This window comes from Lissotriton vulgaris, chromosome 6 (assembly GCF_964263255.1).
Source record: "Lissotriton vulgaris chromosome 6, aLisVul1.2, whole genome shotgun sequence".
In the NCBI taxonomy this organism is placed as follows: domain Eukaryota; kingdom Metazoa; phylum Chordata; class Amphibia; order Caudata; family Salamandridae; genus Lissotriton; species Lissotriton vulgaris.
This window is the reverse complement of record NC_141694.1, coordinates 359170091-359186766: the sequence shown is the minus strand read 5'-3', so window position 1 is coordinate 359186766 and position 16676 is coordinate 359170091. Positions and strand designations below refer to the sequence as shown.

General features: G+C 44.7%; 1 protein-coding gene across 1 annotated transcript in view; it reads left to right on the top strand.

Annotated features, from left to right (window-relative positions):
• DCDC2C (doublecortin domain containing 2C) overlaps positions 1-16676 on the top strand; it is a 903210-nt gene that overhangs the window by 143052 nt on the left and 743482 nt on the right. The window contains 1 exon segment of the mRNA XM_086925637.1: positions 12884-12932. Coding sequence (XP_086781763.1) covers positions 12884-12932 — 49 coding nt within the window.

Genomic DNA, 16676 nt, shown 5'->3' with positions numbered 1-16676 from the left:
GTCTAGCTGCCTTGTGTATTTTCGGTAAACAATAAAACCCGGGCTCGATGTTACCAAAAATCTAGCCTCATTAGCAGTAATCCATCCCTCAGCAAGGCCCTCATCTACTAGAGCACAGCTTTCCAAACTTTTCATGTTGGGGACACACTTTTTGGAGATGCATCATTTTGGGACACAGCAAGGCAGTGTACCGAGCGAGCGTAGCGTAGCGAGCCTGAAACACCTAAGGGGAGTTCTCGTTTTTTTTCCTCCCCCCCCCCTCTCTCTCTCTCTCTCTCTCTCTCTCTCTCTCTCTCTCTCTATCTCTATCTCTATCTCTCTCTCCCTCCCTTTGTCTGTCTGTCTCCCGCTCTCTCTGTCTCCCGCTCTCTCTGTCTCACTCCCTCTGTCTCTACCTCTCCTTCCCTCTGTCTCCCTCCCTCTCTGTCTCCCTCCCTGCCTCCCTCCCTCTCTCTCTGTCTCCCTCCCTCTCTGTCTCCCTCCCTCTCTGTCTCCCTCTCTCTCTCTCTCCCTCTCCCTCCCTCCCTCCCTCTGTCTCCCGCTCTCTCTGTCTCTCCCTGTCTCCCTCCCTCTGTCTGTCTCTCTCTACTTTCCTCTGTCTCTCCCTGACTGGCTCCCTCTGCCTCCCTCCCTCTTCCAACTGGCAAGAAATTATTCTGTAAAAGCCATTCCTAGTTCTTGCCTCCAAAATACCCACGTGGAGACCCATGAATTTGGTTCTTAACAGAGTGTTAGAAGGTGTTTTCTAAGATTGGAATCTTCCTCAAACAGATGAAGGTGACAGGCCTGCACAACGTTTGTCTGAGGTGAATTGGGCCCAAGCATGACTCTAGTCATGCATCAGGTGTTCTTTGCATCCGGAGGCCACAAAGAAAGGGAGACCAAAAATGTCTTGGCTCGCAGGCCTGCGAGTCACGCAAAAGTATGCATTTGACGGCCATTAACGAGAGGGTAGCTAAACTATTTATGACCTAAGCCAAGGATGAAAGAAGGGGCGCACGCAAGTCAAAGCCACGATCTAAACTTAAAGGTTACTTGTTGCTGACGTACCAGATGCTGCTCGGTTACTTTGCAGGTTGCTGGATCGTACGCTTGAAGCATGTGTGTGGTGTCTTGTGATATAGTTTGGGACATCATGAGTGTGAGTAAGGATTATGGCTGCTCCCAAGGATGGTTCTAAAACTTCTGTTGCCCTAAGAGTTGTTGCCTGCACTGCCGTGTACCTTTTTAGTCACGTGCCGTCGCTTTACAAGCCAATTCCATATATCCCCATATGGCCTGCAGTTTGCAGTTTTCTAAGGACGCAGTCTGCCAAATTGGCAATGGAAAGTGAGGCCTCTCTGGTCTTTGAAAAAAACCCTCAAAACAATTCTCCAAGACTACAATGGGTTTCTTTCACAGCAGAGACCGGCAAGCCTGCATGTCGATTAAAATAGATTCCACTTCGGAACAGGCATTTGTGCCACTGCGGCCCTTTAGAAGTGGGCCTGTGTATGTTACAAAAGTCGTGCAGGCCATTTTGCTCTCTGTCAAAGCAGTTCCAATATCCTCAGCTCCTATGAGAGTCAAGCACAATGGAAGAAACATGGGCCAGGGACAGCAGTGTAGTGCGGGTCTGGGGGCACGTTTATTTTCGTGCTCAGAAATATTTTCTGTCCCTGTCCCACCCTGCAATGTTGCACAGGATGTGATACCTAATAAACAGATTCCCCTGCCCAGCACAAAAGTTCACGTTATTCACTGTGATTGAAATCGTTTTATTATTCAAGATTCTCAGTAAGAAAAAATAAATGCTTTCAGTGCGAGAATATTTTGTTGAAGTTCTTTACGGTTTGGAGTCGGAGTGGACAATACAGGATTTCTTTTTAATGGCATACCTTACATAGCAGGTCGGTCAGGCAGGCCTGGAGCTCATGGTGGCGGGAGCGCCGGGGCTTCTCTGCGCTCCGTGGCACAAACAGTATAGCCCGGCTCCCCTCAGCAGCATCCGGGGCAGTGCTCCCTGCCTTTACGCCTGTCAAAAGTGCGCCGTACCGAGTGCCTGGAATGAGGAGCACAGGTGGCTCCCTGGAGGATTGACAGCACAATCAATGCACGCGGCATAGGGAACGAGGCCGCGCGCATACGCTTGCCGCCCCAACGCCTCTCCCTTCGTCTGCGAACTCCTGCCTCACTGACATGTGCAGACCCATAAAATGAAATAACGAAATGCAAACACCAAGAGAGTATTTTTACCATAATCAGCCCGCAGACTTCATCATTGCGCCACACACTCACACATGGCAGGCGACACAGTACTGTGTCGCGACACAGAGTTTGGAAAGCTCTGTACTAGAGTTTTAATCTCAACAGATAACCGGGAGGTGGGATCACTTGGTAGTGGCTGGTAGGCAGTTCTATTGCCCAACTGTCTTAGGCACTCTGCCCGATAGCTGGAAGTATCCAGAATTACCGTGGCACCGCCCTTGTCTGCGGGTTTGATTGTAATGGATTGGTCCTTAGATAGACTGGCCAAAGCCGCTCTCTCTCTGTTAGAGAGGTTCTGAAAACTCCGATCATTTTGGCCTTGTAAAGACATAATGTCGTGAGTTACAGCTTTTTCAAAAGTAGCCACTTGTACTGGGACCTGATGGGTTAAGGGAGTAAAGGTGGACCTAGGGCGCAGTCCGGTATTAGTCTCCTTCTTATCTTCTGCAGTGGTGTCTATTTCGTGACCTTTAAAGAAAAAGTGTAAACGTACTTTCCTGAAAATTTTTTCAAGTTCACACCTAATCTCAAAATGGTCACCCTTATTAGTTGGAACGAAACCCAGTCCTTTCTCCAAGACGGCTTCCTCATCCTTTGTTAGAGTGCGTGAACTCAAATTCACAACCAAAGTTTGGTCTCTCACATGTTGGTCGATTGTTGTGCTGCTGTCCTGCTCCTGGTGTTGGGGAAGTTGGAATCTTGTTCCCAATGTACTGTTTGAGGGCCTCTTCTTTTGCCGTAGCTGCGGCCACGGCCCTGTCCTAAAAAAGGATCGGGGTAGAATTGTGGATGGCCTGAAAATTGTTGCATGGGTGGTCCAAAGGGAGAATAACCCCAAGGTGTTGGTGGCCACCATTGGCCTGAACTCTGTTGGTAATTCTGCCTACCCCTCCTCTTGTTGGTCTGCAGTGTTGTCCGCTTCCCCTGGCTTGTGATGTGGTAGAGCCTTCTGAGTCGGTGGATTCTGACCCAGAGGTGGAATAATTAGAACCTGTACGTTTGCCCTTGCTATTAAATGAAGGCGCTACCCAATTATCAGAAGTGTATGGATAAATCTTAGTCATCAAAAATCGAGCCAGGTCTTTCTTGAATTTATCAATTTTATTGAGTAGGATGGTCTCTCGATATTCTTTATTAGTTGTCTTAGACTCATCTAAATTCTTCTTGTAAATAGTATTAGAAGTTATGGTAGCTTTGATTTTCCCCTTAAGGGTCTGAATCTCTATCAAAATAGTATCAGCCATTCTCTTAGCAGTGTTAATAATAAGGATTAGCCAGTCTCTCGTGCAACCCCAAGCTATGAGCGACCAATCACGAAGAAAAGTTTTGTCTGTCAGGAACAGTCTCGGTGTATTAGTGACAATCAGACCAGTTGGAGCACATTTCTCTCTTAAATATTCTGCCATGACAAGGCCATGGACAGATGTCCGTGAGTGTGTTTTTTTAAATTGAGTAATACCACCCAGTCATCTTTTGATGTGTTTGAAGTCTCAGGTAATGAATCTAGTATACTAGGGTTATTTGCCAAAATGCTATTAAGCTCTTCGTCACCGTATGCCAAGCCTGCAGGGTCATCCATGGTGAGTCAAAGAGGAGTCACAGAAAAGAGATAAACCAAGTGAGCGCTAGAAAGTCCTAACCGATTCGCTAAAGACTAGAATATATACGACCCGCAACACGAAGTTGCTCAAAAACCAAAAAAACAACCTTGAATGAGGGTCAAAAGAGGGGAATATTTAAAGACCTCTGTGTTCCGGACCCCTACTACAGTTCAACAAAAAGAAGAGGGACACTAGGGTCTAGTCAGTGGTGTAGTAGAGTGGGAGCTAGAACAGAACAGGTCATACAGTGCCACCTTTTGTAGTTATAACCAGGGCTTGAAAAAATTCTCATCAGGCCACCCTTAATGGTGGAGTGTCGTCACATGAGATTAGTAGGAGGATCCAACCATCGCCCTGACCATCTGCTGATGGTGTGGAGGTGGATACCAATGGTGAACTCGAGCCTAAGGTTATTCAAAGGTGGTTCTTATGAAGTGCAGTGCAATAAAAAAGTGATTTATAAAAATTGAACAATGGAACAAAAATATGTTTAATAAGGAATATTCCAGTGTCAATAGTTAAAACAAGCACACAGGGTAGTTATGAATTTATGGCTACCCTGTTGCGTGGTGCAGGAAGGTCAACATCTTTCTGCCATGAGGATCTACTATCCGGCATTCGTCAGGACCTAGTAGGATTGAATGCTACTGCATAGAACCAAATGATGGTCCGTGATGAATGATAAATGTGTAATAGTGTGATAGTGTAACCAAAGATTCATAAAGTCTTACTACCGGGACCTCGGAGCCCCAATGTGTCCATGCGGAGTAGACCACGAATTCTCACCTAGAAAAAAGGGGGAAGAAAATTACCAAACTACTTGTTATGTACTATAAACCTGTCCCCTCACCCAAAACACACTCTCTAAACCCTACAAGAGTCTAATAATCCAACTCCTGTCGAAGGCACAAGCCTAATGTATTCTACATGATATACCTCTCTTAGCACTCCTACATTTACGCAGGGGCGTGAGAACAAAAAGGGTATCTTATATCATATACTCACCCAGCTTTCTGTGAGTGAAGACCTCATCTCTACCGGCATCCGCTCGGGTATGTGAGGCCCCGCTCTATGTATGCTTAAACAGAAAGAAGGACATTTGTAGCTATCCTACATAATGGTTACATAGTGCTACTGCCACATCTGTTAAAGCGTGTGCATAAATATAAAACTTGGGGGCATATTACCAACAACCAGCGATAATTTTTGTCTCTAACTTGTTTAGAGACAAAAATTATCGCCGCACATCGGCGATTTTTATCGCAGATAAACCTTGCTATTAGCAAGGTTTATCGCAAATGCGATAAAAAACGGCCGCAATGCATGAATATCGCTGAAAAGTCAGCGATATTCATGCATTATCAAGCAAATGCTCTTAGCCATGTTATCCACCTCCCATTGGATAACATGGCTAAGAACTGCTCAGGGGCAGGTGTTAGCTTTTGGAGATATTCGCGCTTAGCGCGAATATCTCCAAAAGTTGGTAATAGGAGATAGCGATGTTAGGGACTGTTTCCAGTCGCTAACATCTTGGCATAACCACTTTGCATGTCATTAGTGATAAATATCACTGACATGCAAAGCAGGGCCCAAGATGGTCGCTATCTCCTATTAGCTGTCACAAACTGGTGTTAGCGACAGCTTGGTAATAGGGAGATAATTTTATCTCCGCTTTCTTGGCTTTTAAAGCCAAAAAAGCGGAGATAAACCCCCTTGATAATATGCCCCTTGGTTTTCTCTTAGGTAGTGACCCCTCAATTCAACTCAAACCATTACTTGCAACTCTTGCTGGCTAAAGAGAGCATGTCTCCTTTAGATTAAAGACTCTTTTGTTATGTTAAATATAGGATGTAATCTATAAGTCTATTTCTTTTAAAAAATTGACTGTCAGAAATAGGTTGAAAGGAAAAGGGAATCTAAACAAAGTAGCGGGTGGGCATGCACGGGACTCACCTATCCGTCGGTACCTCTCTACGGCATCCGAGAGGAAGTGGAGGTGACGGTAGGTGGGCCCGTGTCAGTTATATAAATGCCCCAATTGGTTAATTACTCTTAATTAGCAGTGTAAAGTAGGACGTTTATGCGCCACATCTACGTAAACGGAAGCCGCTGCCCATTAAGAAACCTCACTCGTAAGTGAAGCTTCATCTTGTTGACCGCGCATGCTCCGTGTACAGCCGGTATGGAAAGCGAAACACGCATGCGCTGCCCCGGCAACACAGTGTCTCAAGCGGCGAGCATGCGTGCTGTAGGCTATAGCGCACATTACAGAAAGCTCACCGAGGATATCGCCGATGTAAATGCCAAAACGTTACGGCGAAAAGATGATAATAAATAAACACTGAGGGAAATGGTTTTAAACCCTTTACAAATAATGGTCAAGTAACCGTTACTTGTGCTTCGGTGGATTGTATGAAGAGGCTTAGAGGTAAAAACCTTGTTATAAGCGCTGATCATGTTCTCAGCTATACCTGTTATGAGTGTTCTAAATACAGGCATACACTTGACACGAGGGTACAGCGGTGGCAAAAACCCAAAGTATAAAAGCATGTGAAAGCATAAGGGACTAAGTATACTGGATCCCAATGGCTAACATTGTTGTCAAGGCAGCCGGGAACATTACATTGTGGATTGTATGGAGAGGCATAGAGCTAAAAACCTTGTTATAAGCGCTAATCATGTTCTCAGCTATACCTGTTATGAGTGTTGTAAATACAGGCATACACGTGACACGAGGGTACAGTGGTGGCAAAAACCCAAAGTATAAAAGGATGTGAAAGCATAAGGGACTAAATATACTGGATCCCAATGGCTAACATTGTTGTCAAGGCAGCCTGGAACATTAAGTATTAGATCCCTTATTACACATATGTGCCCTCTTCGCTATCTAAAAACATAGAGAGTAATCACATATGGTAATGATCAAAGCTACCTGGAAGACTCTGAAATAGTATATTTACTGTGTCTCAAAAATGATGCCAACAGTGACGACAGAACACCTAATATACAATGAGATGCACAGCATGGCTCAAACCTGTCATGCATATATCGAGATTCCTCTTTGTTAAAGAACAAAAATGGATTTACAGACTGAGGAGCGACAGTTGTGGGATGAATGATGATATTCCCTGGACCATGATATGCATGGGGGCCACACTGTACAATCTATTTGGTTTACCAATCTCTACCTTTGGGTTGTACATGTATGCATGACAGGTTTCAACCATGCTGTGCATCTCATTGTATATTAGGTGTTCTGTCATCACTGTTGGCATCATTTTTGAGACACGGTAAATATACTATTTCAGAGTCTTCCAGGTAGCTTTGATCATTACCATATGTGATTACTCTCTATGTTTTTAGATAGCGCAGAGGGCACATATGTGTAATAAGGGATCTAATACTTAATGTTCCCGGCTGCCTTGACAACAATGTTAGCCATTGGGATCCAGTATATTTAGTCTCTTATGCTTTCACATGCTTTTATACTTTGGGTTTTTGCCACTGCTGTACCCTCGTGTCACGTGTATGCCTGTATTTACAACACTCATAACAGGTATAGCTGAGAACATGATTAGCGCTTATAACAAGGTTTTTAGCTCTATGCCTCTTCATACAATCCACAATTTAATGTTCCCGGCTGCCTTGACAACAATGTTAGCCATTGGGATCCAGTATACTTAGTCCCTTATGCTTTCACATGCTTTTATACTTTGGGTTTTTGCCACCGCTGTACCCTCGCGTCATGTGTATGCCTGTATTTACAACACTCATAACAGGTATAGCTGAGAACATGATCAGCGCTTATAACGAGGTTTTTATCTCTATGCCTCTTCATACAATCCACCGAAGCACAAGTAAAGGTTACTTGACCATTATTTGTATAGGGTTTAAAACCATTATCCCTCGGTGTTTATTTATTATCATTTTTTCGCTGTAAAGTTTTGGCATTTACATCGGCGATATCCTCAGTGAGCTTTCTGTAATGTGCGCTATAGCCTACAGCACGCATGCTCGCTGCTTGAGACACTGTGTTGCCAGGGCAGCGCATGGGCATTTCGCTTTCCATACCGGCTGTACACGGAGCATGCACGGTCAACAAGATGAAGCTTCACTTACGAGTGAGGTTTCTTAATGGGCAGCGGCTTCCGTTTACGTAGATGTGGTGCATAAACGTCCTACTTTACACTGCTAATTAAGAGTAATTAACCAATTGGGGCATGTATATAACTGACACGGGGACCACCTACCGTCACCTCCACTTCCTCTCGGATGCCGGAGAAAGGTACCGACGGATAGGTGAGTCCCGTGCATGCCCACACAGTACTTTGTTTAGACTCTCATTTCCTTTCAACCTATTTCTGACAGTCAATTTTTTAAAAGAAATAGACTTATAGATTACATCCTATATTTAACATAACAAAAGAGTCTTTAATCTAAAGGAGACATGTTCTCTTTAGCCAGCAAGAGTTGCCAGTAATGGTTTGAGTTGAATTGAGGGGTCGCTACCTAAGAGAAAACCAAGTTTTATATTTATGCGCACGCTTTAACAGATGTGGCAGTAGCACTATGTAACCATTATGTAGCATAGCTACAAATGTCCTTCTTTCTGTTTGTGCATACATAGAGCGGGGCCTCACATACCCGAGCGGATGCCGGTAGAGGTGAGGTCTTCACCTACAGAAAGCTGGGTGAGTATATGATATAAGATACCCTTTTTGTTCTCACGCCTCTGCGTAAATGTAGGAGTGCTAAGAGAGGTATATCATGTAGAATACATTAGGCTTGTGCCTTAGACAGGAGTTGGATTATTAGACTCTTGTAGTGTTTAGAGAATGTGTGTTGGGTGAGGGGACAGGTTTATAGTACATAACGAGTAGTTTGGTAATTTTCTTCCCCCTTTTTTCTAGGTGAGAATTTGTGGTCTACTCCGCATGGACACATTGGGGCTCCAAGGTCCCGGTAGTAAGACTTTATGAATCTTTGGTTACACTATCACACTATTACACATTTATTATTTATCACGGACCATCATTTGGTTCTATGCAGTAGCATTCAATCCTACTAGGTCCTGACGAATGCCGGATAGTAGATCCTTATGGCAGAAACATGTTGACCTTCCTGCACCACGGAACGGGGTAGCCATAAATTCATAACTACCCTGCGTGCTTGTTTTAACTATTGACACTGGAATATTCCTTAATAAACATATTTTTGTTTCATTGCTCAATTTTTATAAATCACTTTTTTATTGCACTGCACTTCATCAGAACCACCTTAGAATAACCTTAGGCTCGAGTTCGCCATTGGTATCCACCTCCATACCATCAGCAGATGGTCAGGGCGATGGTTGGATCCTCCTACTAATCTCATGTGACGACACTCCACCATTAAGGGTGGCCTGATGAGTATTTTCTCAAGCCCTGGTTATAACTATAAAAGGTGGAACTGTATGACCTGTTCCGTTCTAGCTCCCACTCTACTACACCACTGACTAGACCCTAGTGTCCCTCTCCTTTTTGTTGAGCTGCAGTAGGGGTCCGGAACACAGAGGTCTTTGAATATTCCCCTCTTTTGACCCTCATTTAAGGTTGTTTTTTTGGTACTACAGTCCACACAACACTCTTCAGTATTGTATAGAGTAGCACACCGAACTAAAGCACATGGCCCTTATTATACACAATGAGGGGGCTCAAAAGAAGGAGGTACAGAATACAAGAGCAGTTTTATGACCATATAAGGACATATTGGAAAGCACAATCGATGAGTGGGCGGAGTTAATGTCTTCAGAAACTAGTAAACACATTCCTATCTGGAACTAATTAGTAACAGCCGCACACCCTACTGGGCATGTCTGGGCATGATGAAAGTGGGGGATGCTAAAAATAGCCTGTTGCCGGGCAGACTTCAGACGCAGTTAACAAGGAGGTAGGACAAAGCACATGATGAGCACATGGCAATGTATGGCATACAAAATGGCTGCTACAAATACAAAATGGAGTCGGTTCATTTACTACGATAATAGTCAAATACAGCATGTCTTCTGCTAATGCTTAACCTTATCGCTGTTGATTTACAACATGCGCAGCATCACACAACATTTAATCGAATTCTGAGTGAAGCACAGAACTGCAAATTAACCTGCTAGTAATTCAAAGCGGTTGATATGCAGTTCTTTCTCTTGATCTGTCCAGTGACCCCATGTTGATGAGTCGCCACATCTGACACCTCATCCTTCTAAACTTGCATCTGATTCTATTTTTAACTCTGGTGCCTCGCCAAAGATGGCTCCGCCATTCTAGGCTTCCACATTCTTCAGCCACCATAGTAGCTCCCTTCTCGAGTCTTGGTCTAAAGATGTCATTTGGGCGTAGGATTGGGTTGTTCTCAGAGTCTTTGCTTTGAGTCTCTGTAGGGCTCTATAGTATAAAGGGCCTGGGAAAGTGGCTTGAATATTTGAGGATGGGAGACTCAGGATCCTTGCTAGGAGTCACAAAGGAAATTTCTTCTTTGACAAAATCTTTTTGAGTTATTTGAGAAGTTTCCTTACCTTTCCCTTGGTAATTTCAATTCCACAGGTACAGTGTTTACCATAAAACCCAGGAACTTAGTTTCCTGGTTCGGTATTATGCATGAGTTCTTTGCGTTTATTACAAAACCTAGATATTCTAGTAGGTAAAGGGTGAGTTCTGTGTGTCTGAAGACTACGGATTTGGATTGAGCAATTAGAAGGATATCGCCCAGGTATATTAGCAATCTTACACCCCTTTCCCTTAAACAGGCTACCACCGGGCGCAAGATCTTGGTGAAGCACTAAGGAGCTGATGACAGTCCGAAAGAAAGGGTGCAAAAATCCCAGAGTTTTCCTTCAGGCTCGCAGTTTGCCATGGGATTGTTTTTGAAGGTACAAAATGGCCTGTAACGGCTCTGTGAAGTGAGCACGAGCTGCGTGGGCAGTCTGGTTTGGGAGTAAAGAGATAGCTTGGGACTCAGCTACGTCCGGTGTGTATGTGTGTGTGCAGGGCAGTGCAGGGGTGTTGGTAGGCCGCGCTCAGAGCATCCAAAGCTTTGACTGTTCTTGAGGCTTTAAAGCTTGGTCTTTAAGTTGAAAATTGCTATAAAGTTATGCAAATACATATGAATATATTTTTCAGAAACAGGAAAATAACCGGCTAAATTCTCACAATCAGTAAATAACTCAATTACTATTACAAAAAGAAACTAACAAATCGCCAGAGCGCATGGAGACCTTCAGCACAGCAGCAGGCTGCAAGGAAGTGAATGAGCCAGAAAGGTTTGGAGGGCGGGACCGTGGCACGGAGAGGAACTGAGCACAGCACACTGTACTACTGTGTGATGGCCGATCAAAGTGCTCTCTGAGGGAAATCACCTGAAAGAGAGCTAAACACACAAAGGATGAACTTTTACAGAAATGCATCAATAAGAACCCAGCTTTTCTGAATGCCACAGATAGTAACCAATGGCAATCAGTGGCTTTGCCAGACCCAAAAGAAGAGATATACCAGGTTGGTCAAGCTCGACCTAACAAGATTTAAATACATCTTTATTGCTCATTCACGTTCTGGGGGAACAGAAAACCTGACCGTTGTTGGCTTAAGAGAACTTGCCATTAGTCCATAAAAATATCTCAGCCTAATAAAATCTGACTTGCCATAGTGAGTGGGCGAGTAGGTTTCTCGAGTCAGCTAAACCAGAAGAGTAAACAAATCTGGGTATAAGAGCACACTAAGGGCAGTATTTATATTCACGTGCAAAGTGGTTTGACAGTTGTGGATAAAGGTAAATAGGGAGAGAGACACCTCGAACGGAATGAAGCAAAAGCAGGTAAAAAGATAGATGGAAATGTGTGGAAGAAATGGAGGAGTGGTAAGCAGAGTGCAATAACCTAGAATGTAAGCAAGTGTGGGAGGATGGAAGTGAGGAGAGGGCAGGAATAAAGGAAGCAGTGACTGAGCTGGAGGTGGGAAATGATGACTGGGAGAGAAGGGGAGCAAGAGGATAAAGAAAGGAGCAATTAATTTAGGTAACTTAAGCAATTAAATGCAGGTGGCCAGCAGAGAGAAGCGGGAAGGGGGAGAGGGGCAGAAATGGCGTTTGATGAACAGGGGTAGGCCCACAGTGGGATAGACTGTGGTAAAAGGAGGGAGTAAATGAAGCAAGAAGGTTTAGCGTGCGTACCAACTTGGTAGCTCTCAATGAGTGCTATAAGTTGAACGCCACAGAAATATGGAAAAGGAAGATTCCTGGCATTATCAGTACAAGTCTTCAGTTCAGAACACTATGAGACTGAAATACTTCTGGATTCCACATATACAAAAATATGGAGGAAAACCATCAAATGAAGAGCAGTCATCTGATCTCAAGTACAATGCCATGCCATCCTAAGCAAGGGGCTGACACAAAGGCTATATGTAACTGTTATGTTTCAAGAAACAATAAATAGGTCAGCAAAAAGACAGCTAAATCTTGTCTATAGCTGAGACCTAATGGGGTAATTTAGTAACCAACTTGAAATGTATTTAGTGTTTTTTGGGCAGTTGTGACATTGAAGGGCATTATTGTATCTGCTGTGCCTCAGCTTGAAAATTTACTGGCATGATTCAGGATGGTGCTACATTAACTGAGGTCGGATAGGTTATTCTCATTGTCTACTATTTAATAAATTTCGATGTACACTATGGCTTCCTATGCCTGTTACCTGGCATGCACACTCTTTTCACCCGAACATTGATAATGTATTCCCCTGTATATGGAAAAAATATGTAATTACCCCTTACCATTCTCTTTGTTTGTATCAGGAGAACTCTTAATGCATTTTCTAGTGTGAATGCACAGTATAACACAGTGTATTTGACTAACAGTTCCATACAAGAGTCGTACTGTTTAAGCATCTCAATTTACATTTAAAACTGCAAAAAGAAATATGTAGTGAAATGAGTCCTTGCGAGGATATTTCTTCCAGTAAAAAAAACATAACATTTGTATTATTTGAATGCTTCCTATTTTTATTTCAGTTATTTGCAAATTTCTCCAAGAAAATCTCAAGCAAAGAAGGAAGAAGTTGTAAGTACTTAGGTATTAAAATCACCAATCATCCATTTTTTATTGTTTTTATGGATTCTGATAATAATGTAGAACTTTTTATAGTATCTCATCGAGAATGTTTTTAAATTGTTTTGTTTAAGTGTTGAGCCTGTGGTGAAATGCTAGCCTGCCATACCATATTTATAAGACCAATCCTGCAGCATAATTACACTTTGCATTTGAAATTTGCAGTGTAGAACGAATCAATTCATAGTGCATCATTATATTCATTATGAGTTTTGGCGCATAGTGCAGGCAATGAAAGGAAGCCCCAAGCCTATAAAAATGAGGTGCAGCGCGCCCATCCCACACCTTGGTCTCAGAGTCTCTGCACCTGCTACATTAATGTAAATTACTGGTCTCCAAATTCCTAATACGACTCGTCTTTCCTTCTTGCCTCCCTATCACCAGATCGCTATCCTCTCACCTACTTCCGCGTAATGCTCTCCACTCTATCTTCTTACTCAGTCACTGTCTTCTGTCTCTGCCACCCGTATCTCCTTTCTTTCCTTATTTCTGGTTTCTTTCTCTTGCCTTTCCCTCATAACTATCGCCTTTCTCTTTCAATCTTATTTCCTTCTCCCATTCTTTCACCTTTTCCTGTCCTCTCCATTCTTTCACCCTCTCCTCTCCTTTTCTTTTATTCCTTTCATCTGTCTTCTTTACCTTTCCCTTCTCTCCTACTCCCTCTGTACTCCTACTCCTGAAAAGTAAACACAGCCAAACCCATGGCATGCACTGAGTCTGAAAAAACAAACTAATAACAGGCAGCCTCTGAAATAACATCAGCGAGTACAGGGCAGTCTGGGCCCCCTCCCACATCTGGGCCCAGGCGCATTGAATCAGCAGCACCAATGGTAGCTGCAGGGTTGGATTGAGATAAAAAAAATTGGCCGGGGCACGGAAAAAAAAGTGGCCCACATTTGCATATTGCCTTTCCGTAAAACACTGCTTTTATGAAAGGAAGGGGGTGTGGGGGGTCTCAGACAGAGGCATGTTTTCTTAACTTCACTTAGATAATAATAAAAAAGCACAGATTAGTTCACACTGGTAAACACACCTTAACACAAGTGAGGCCTCTGCTCAGGCCACCCCTCCCCCAATATGCCCAGCGAGAGAAAAGGGAGTGACACCTCTGCCCGTTGATAAAAGGGAGGTCATGGATGCCCATCTTCCCCAGAAGATGGGCACTGGCGGCATCCGAACAACACAGACACTCCCCAAATCGGCCCCCAGGCTGCCCAAAAAAGCAGCCCCCAGCTGGAACTCTGATACCGGCCCCTTGGCCATTGCCCAAGTGCACGCGTTACCCGCACTTTTGCCCCTGTTCCCTAGCGCTCACCTGAACCTTTGGCAGAGAGGTCCGCTCATGACTTCTTAGGTCGGCAGTCCAAAGGTCCTTTATGTGCAATAAATTATTTGGAACATCCTCCTGAAGTGCTGGTTTCACCATAAGACAATGCCTGCATTTTATATCCATGGGTTTTTGTGTTTCCATTCTCATTGCCGTGTGAAGTGCCTCAAGGGGTCCTCCCTTAGCCCAACTCTTTTTAACGTATATGTTTCCTTCCTGGCGACTCTGATTAGTTCATTTGGATTCAGCCTGACATCCTATGCAGACTACACAAAAATTGTGGTGGCTCTCCAGCCTGGTCAGGCAACAGGCATTGATATCAGGTTCCATGATTGCATGGTGGCTGGATGTCACAAAACTGAATACAGGAATGACGAAGGTCATCCTATTTGGAAACTATCCCAATTTCTGGACCCCAGGGTGGTGGCCGGAAGATATGGGGACTCTTCCAACTCCCGTAAGGAAGGTGAAAAACCTAGGAGTCATCATTGACGAGAAATTGAACATTTTTTTTTTTAAACAAATTTTATTGCCAATTTGCACAGAAGTCGCAGGGCTCTGTACCCCAGAAGTCACTGCAGTAGCAATGTTATAAGCACAGAAGACCCATTGACATTTTTGTGAGCAACCAAACAACAAAATATTTGACCTAAGCTGCCCAGTAGGATTTAAACCCCGCCCACCCCAACTTCTTCCTTCCCCCTTCAACACCCCCTGAGTTGCGCTAAGTCCACTGAGTCCAGCTCATATGTGAGTACGGGACAGCTGAAAAGGAAAAGCATTAATGCAAACATAAAAACAGCTGCTGGGTCCGCCCGCCCTAGCACACACACACCTCCAAATTCCCCCCCACCAACTCGTGCCAGACCTGACCGACCAGCCCCTGTCCTCAGTCCCCTAAAAGTTCATCTGCGGCAATCAGAGGATCTAGCCACAACCCCTGTAGTCCGCCCACCGCTTCCATATTTTGTAGTGCTTATGTAGACAACCCCGGGTCACAAAAATGGGCCATTCTAACCCCATACAGAAGTCAAAGCCTTTTTTCGAGGCGGCCACCGGTGGGGCCAGTACATCCTTCCACCTCCTGGCTATATCCCGTTTCGCCAGGGTGAGGCCCAGCAGCAGAAGATGCCGTTTGTAGGTATTGCCCCCAATCCCCTCCTTCACATTCAATAGGGTGAACCGTGGTGTGCGTGGGAGTGTCCACCCCAAGACCTCCGATAAGCATGAAAATACCCCCCTCTAAAATCGATCCAACGCGGTACAATGCCACACGGTGTGCAAGAATGTGTCCTCCCGGCCGCACCGGAGGCACTCTGGGGAGGCAACCAGACCCGCCCGCCACAGTCGAACCCGGGTAAAGTAAACTCGGTGGAGGTATTTAAATTGGATGAGGCGGAGGCGCGTAGCTATAGCCGCCCCCCGTGGAGCAACCAGGGCCTACCTCCAGTCCTCCTCCTTCTTTGCACCCACTTCCTCTTCCCACACCCCCGCAACTGAGAAACTGAACTTTGGCGATCATGTTAACTCAGTGGCATCATCCACCTTCATTATAATCAGAATGATTAAGAAAGTTCTTCCCTTCCTGCGGCTAACTGCCAGCGGACTGTATTTATCATGTCCAGACTTGATTATTGTAACAGCCTGTACTTAAATATTCAGGAACACTTTTTGAGTAAATTGCAACTTCTGCAAAATGCAGCACCACAGCTGCTTACTGGCTTACTGGTACTCCCAAATTTGCCTCCATTGCTAAGGAAATTAACCCCTTCCATGCTGATGACAGAACGGTTCCGTCATCAGCGACAGTTGAGCTGTGCTGATGACGGAACCGTTCCGTCATGACTCCGCCCGCGCAAGGCGGAGTCAGCATGGGCGGGGAATTCGCGCCGCACGGAAGCGGTTAAAGAACTGCACTGGTAGTCGGTCAGGAAATGGGTGCGCTTTAAAGCACTTTGTACCGTCTACAAGGCACTACATGGTATTGGCCCAGGCTTCTTGAAACTGGAGATGCAGTGGTACATCCCCAGAAGAACCCTCTGCTCCGGAGGAGCCAAGTAGCCGATAGTGCCACCCATCAAAAAGTCCTCATGGGGGGCGGAGAAGCTTTACGGTGTGCGCAATTAAGGCCTGGAATGATCTGCCCCCACATCTGAGGAAGGCCCTTGACCTCCTCATTTTTCGGAGAGGATTGAAAACTTGGCTTTTTACTCTTTAACCCTGTCTCCTATCTCAATTTCTCAGAGAATTAGCGGTCAACGCCAGGACACCCTTGGGTAATTGCAATGATTTAGAAATAGCCATAACATAACATAGCATTTCCTTACGGACGACTCGTAACTTGAGCTTTGCCCTGTCTCCTTATGACC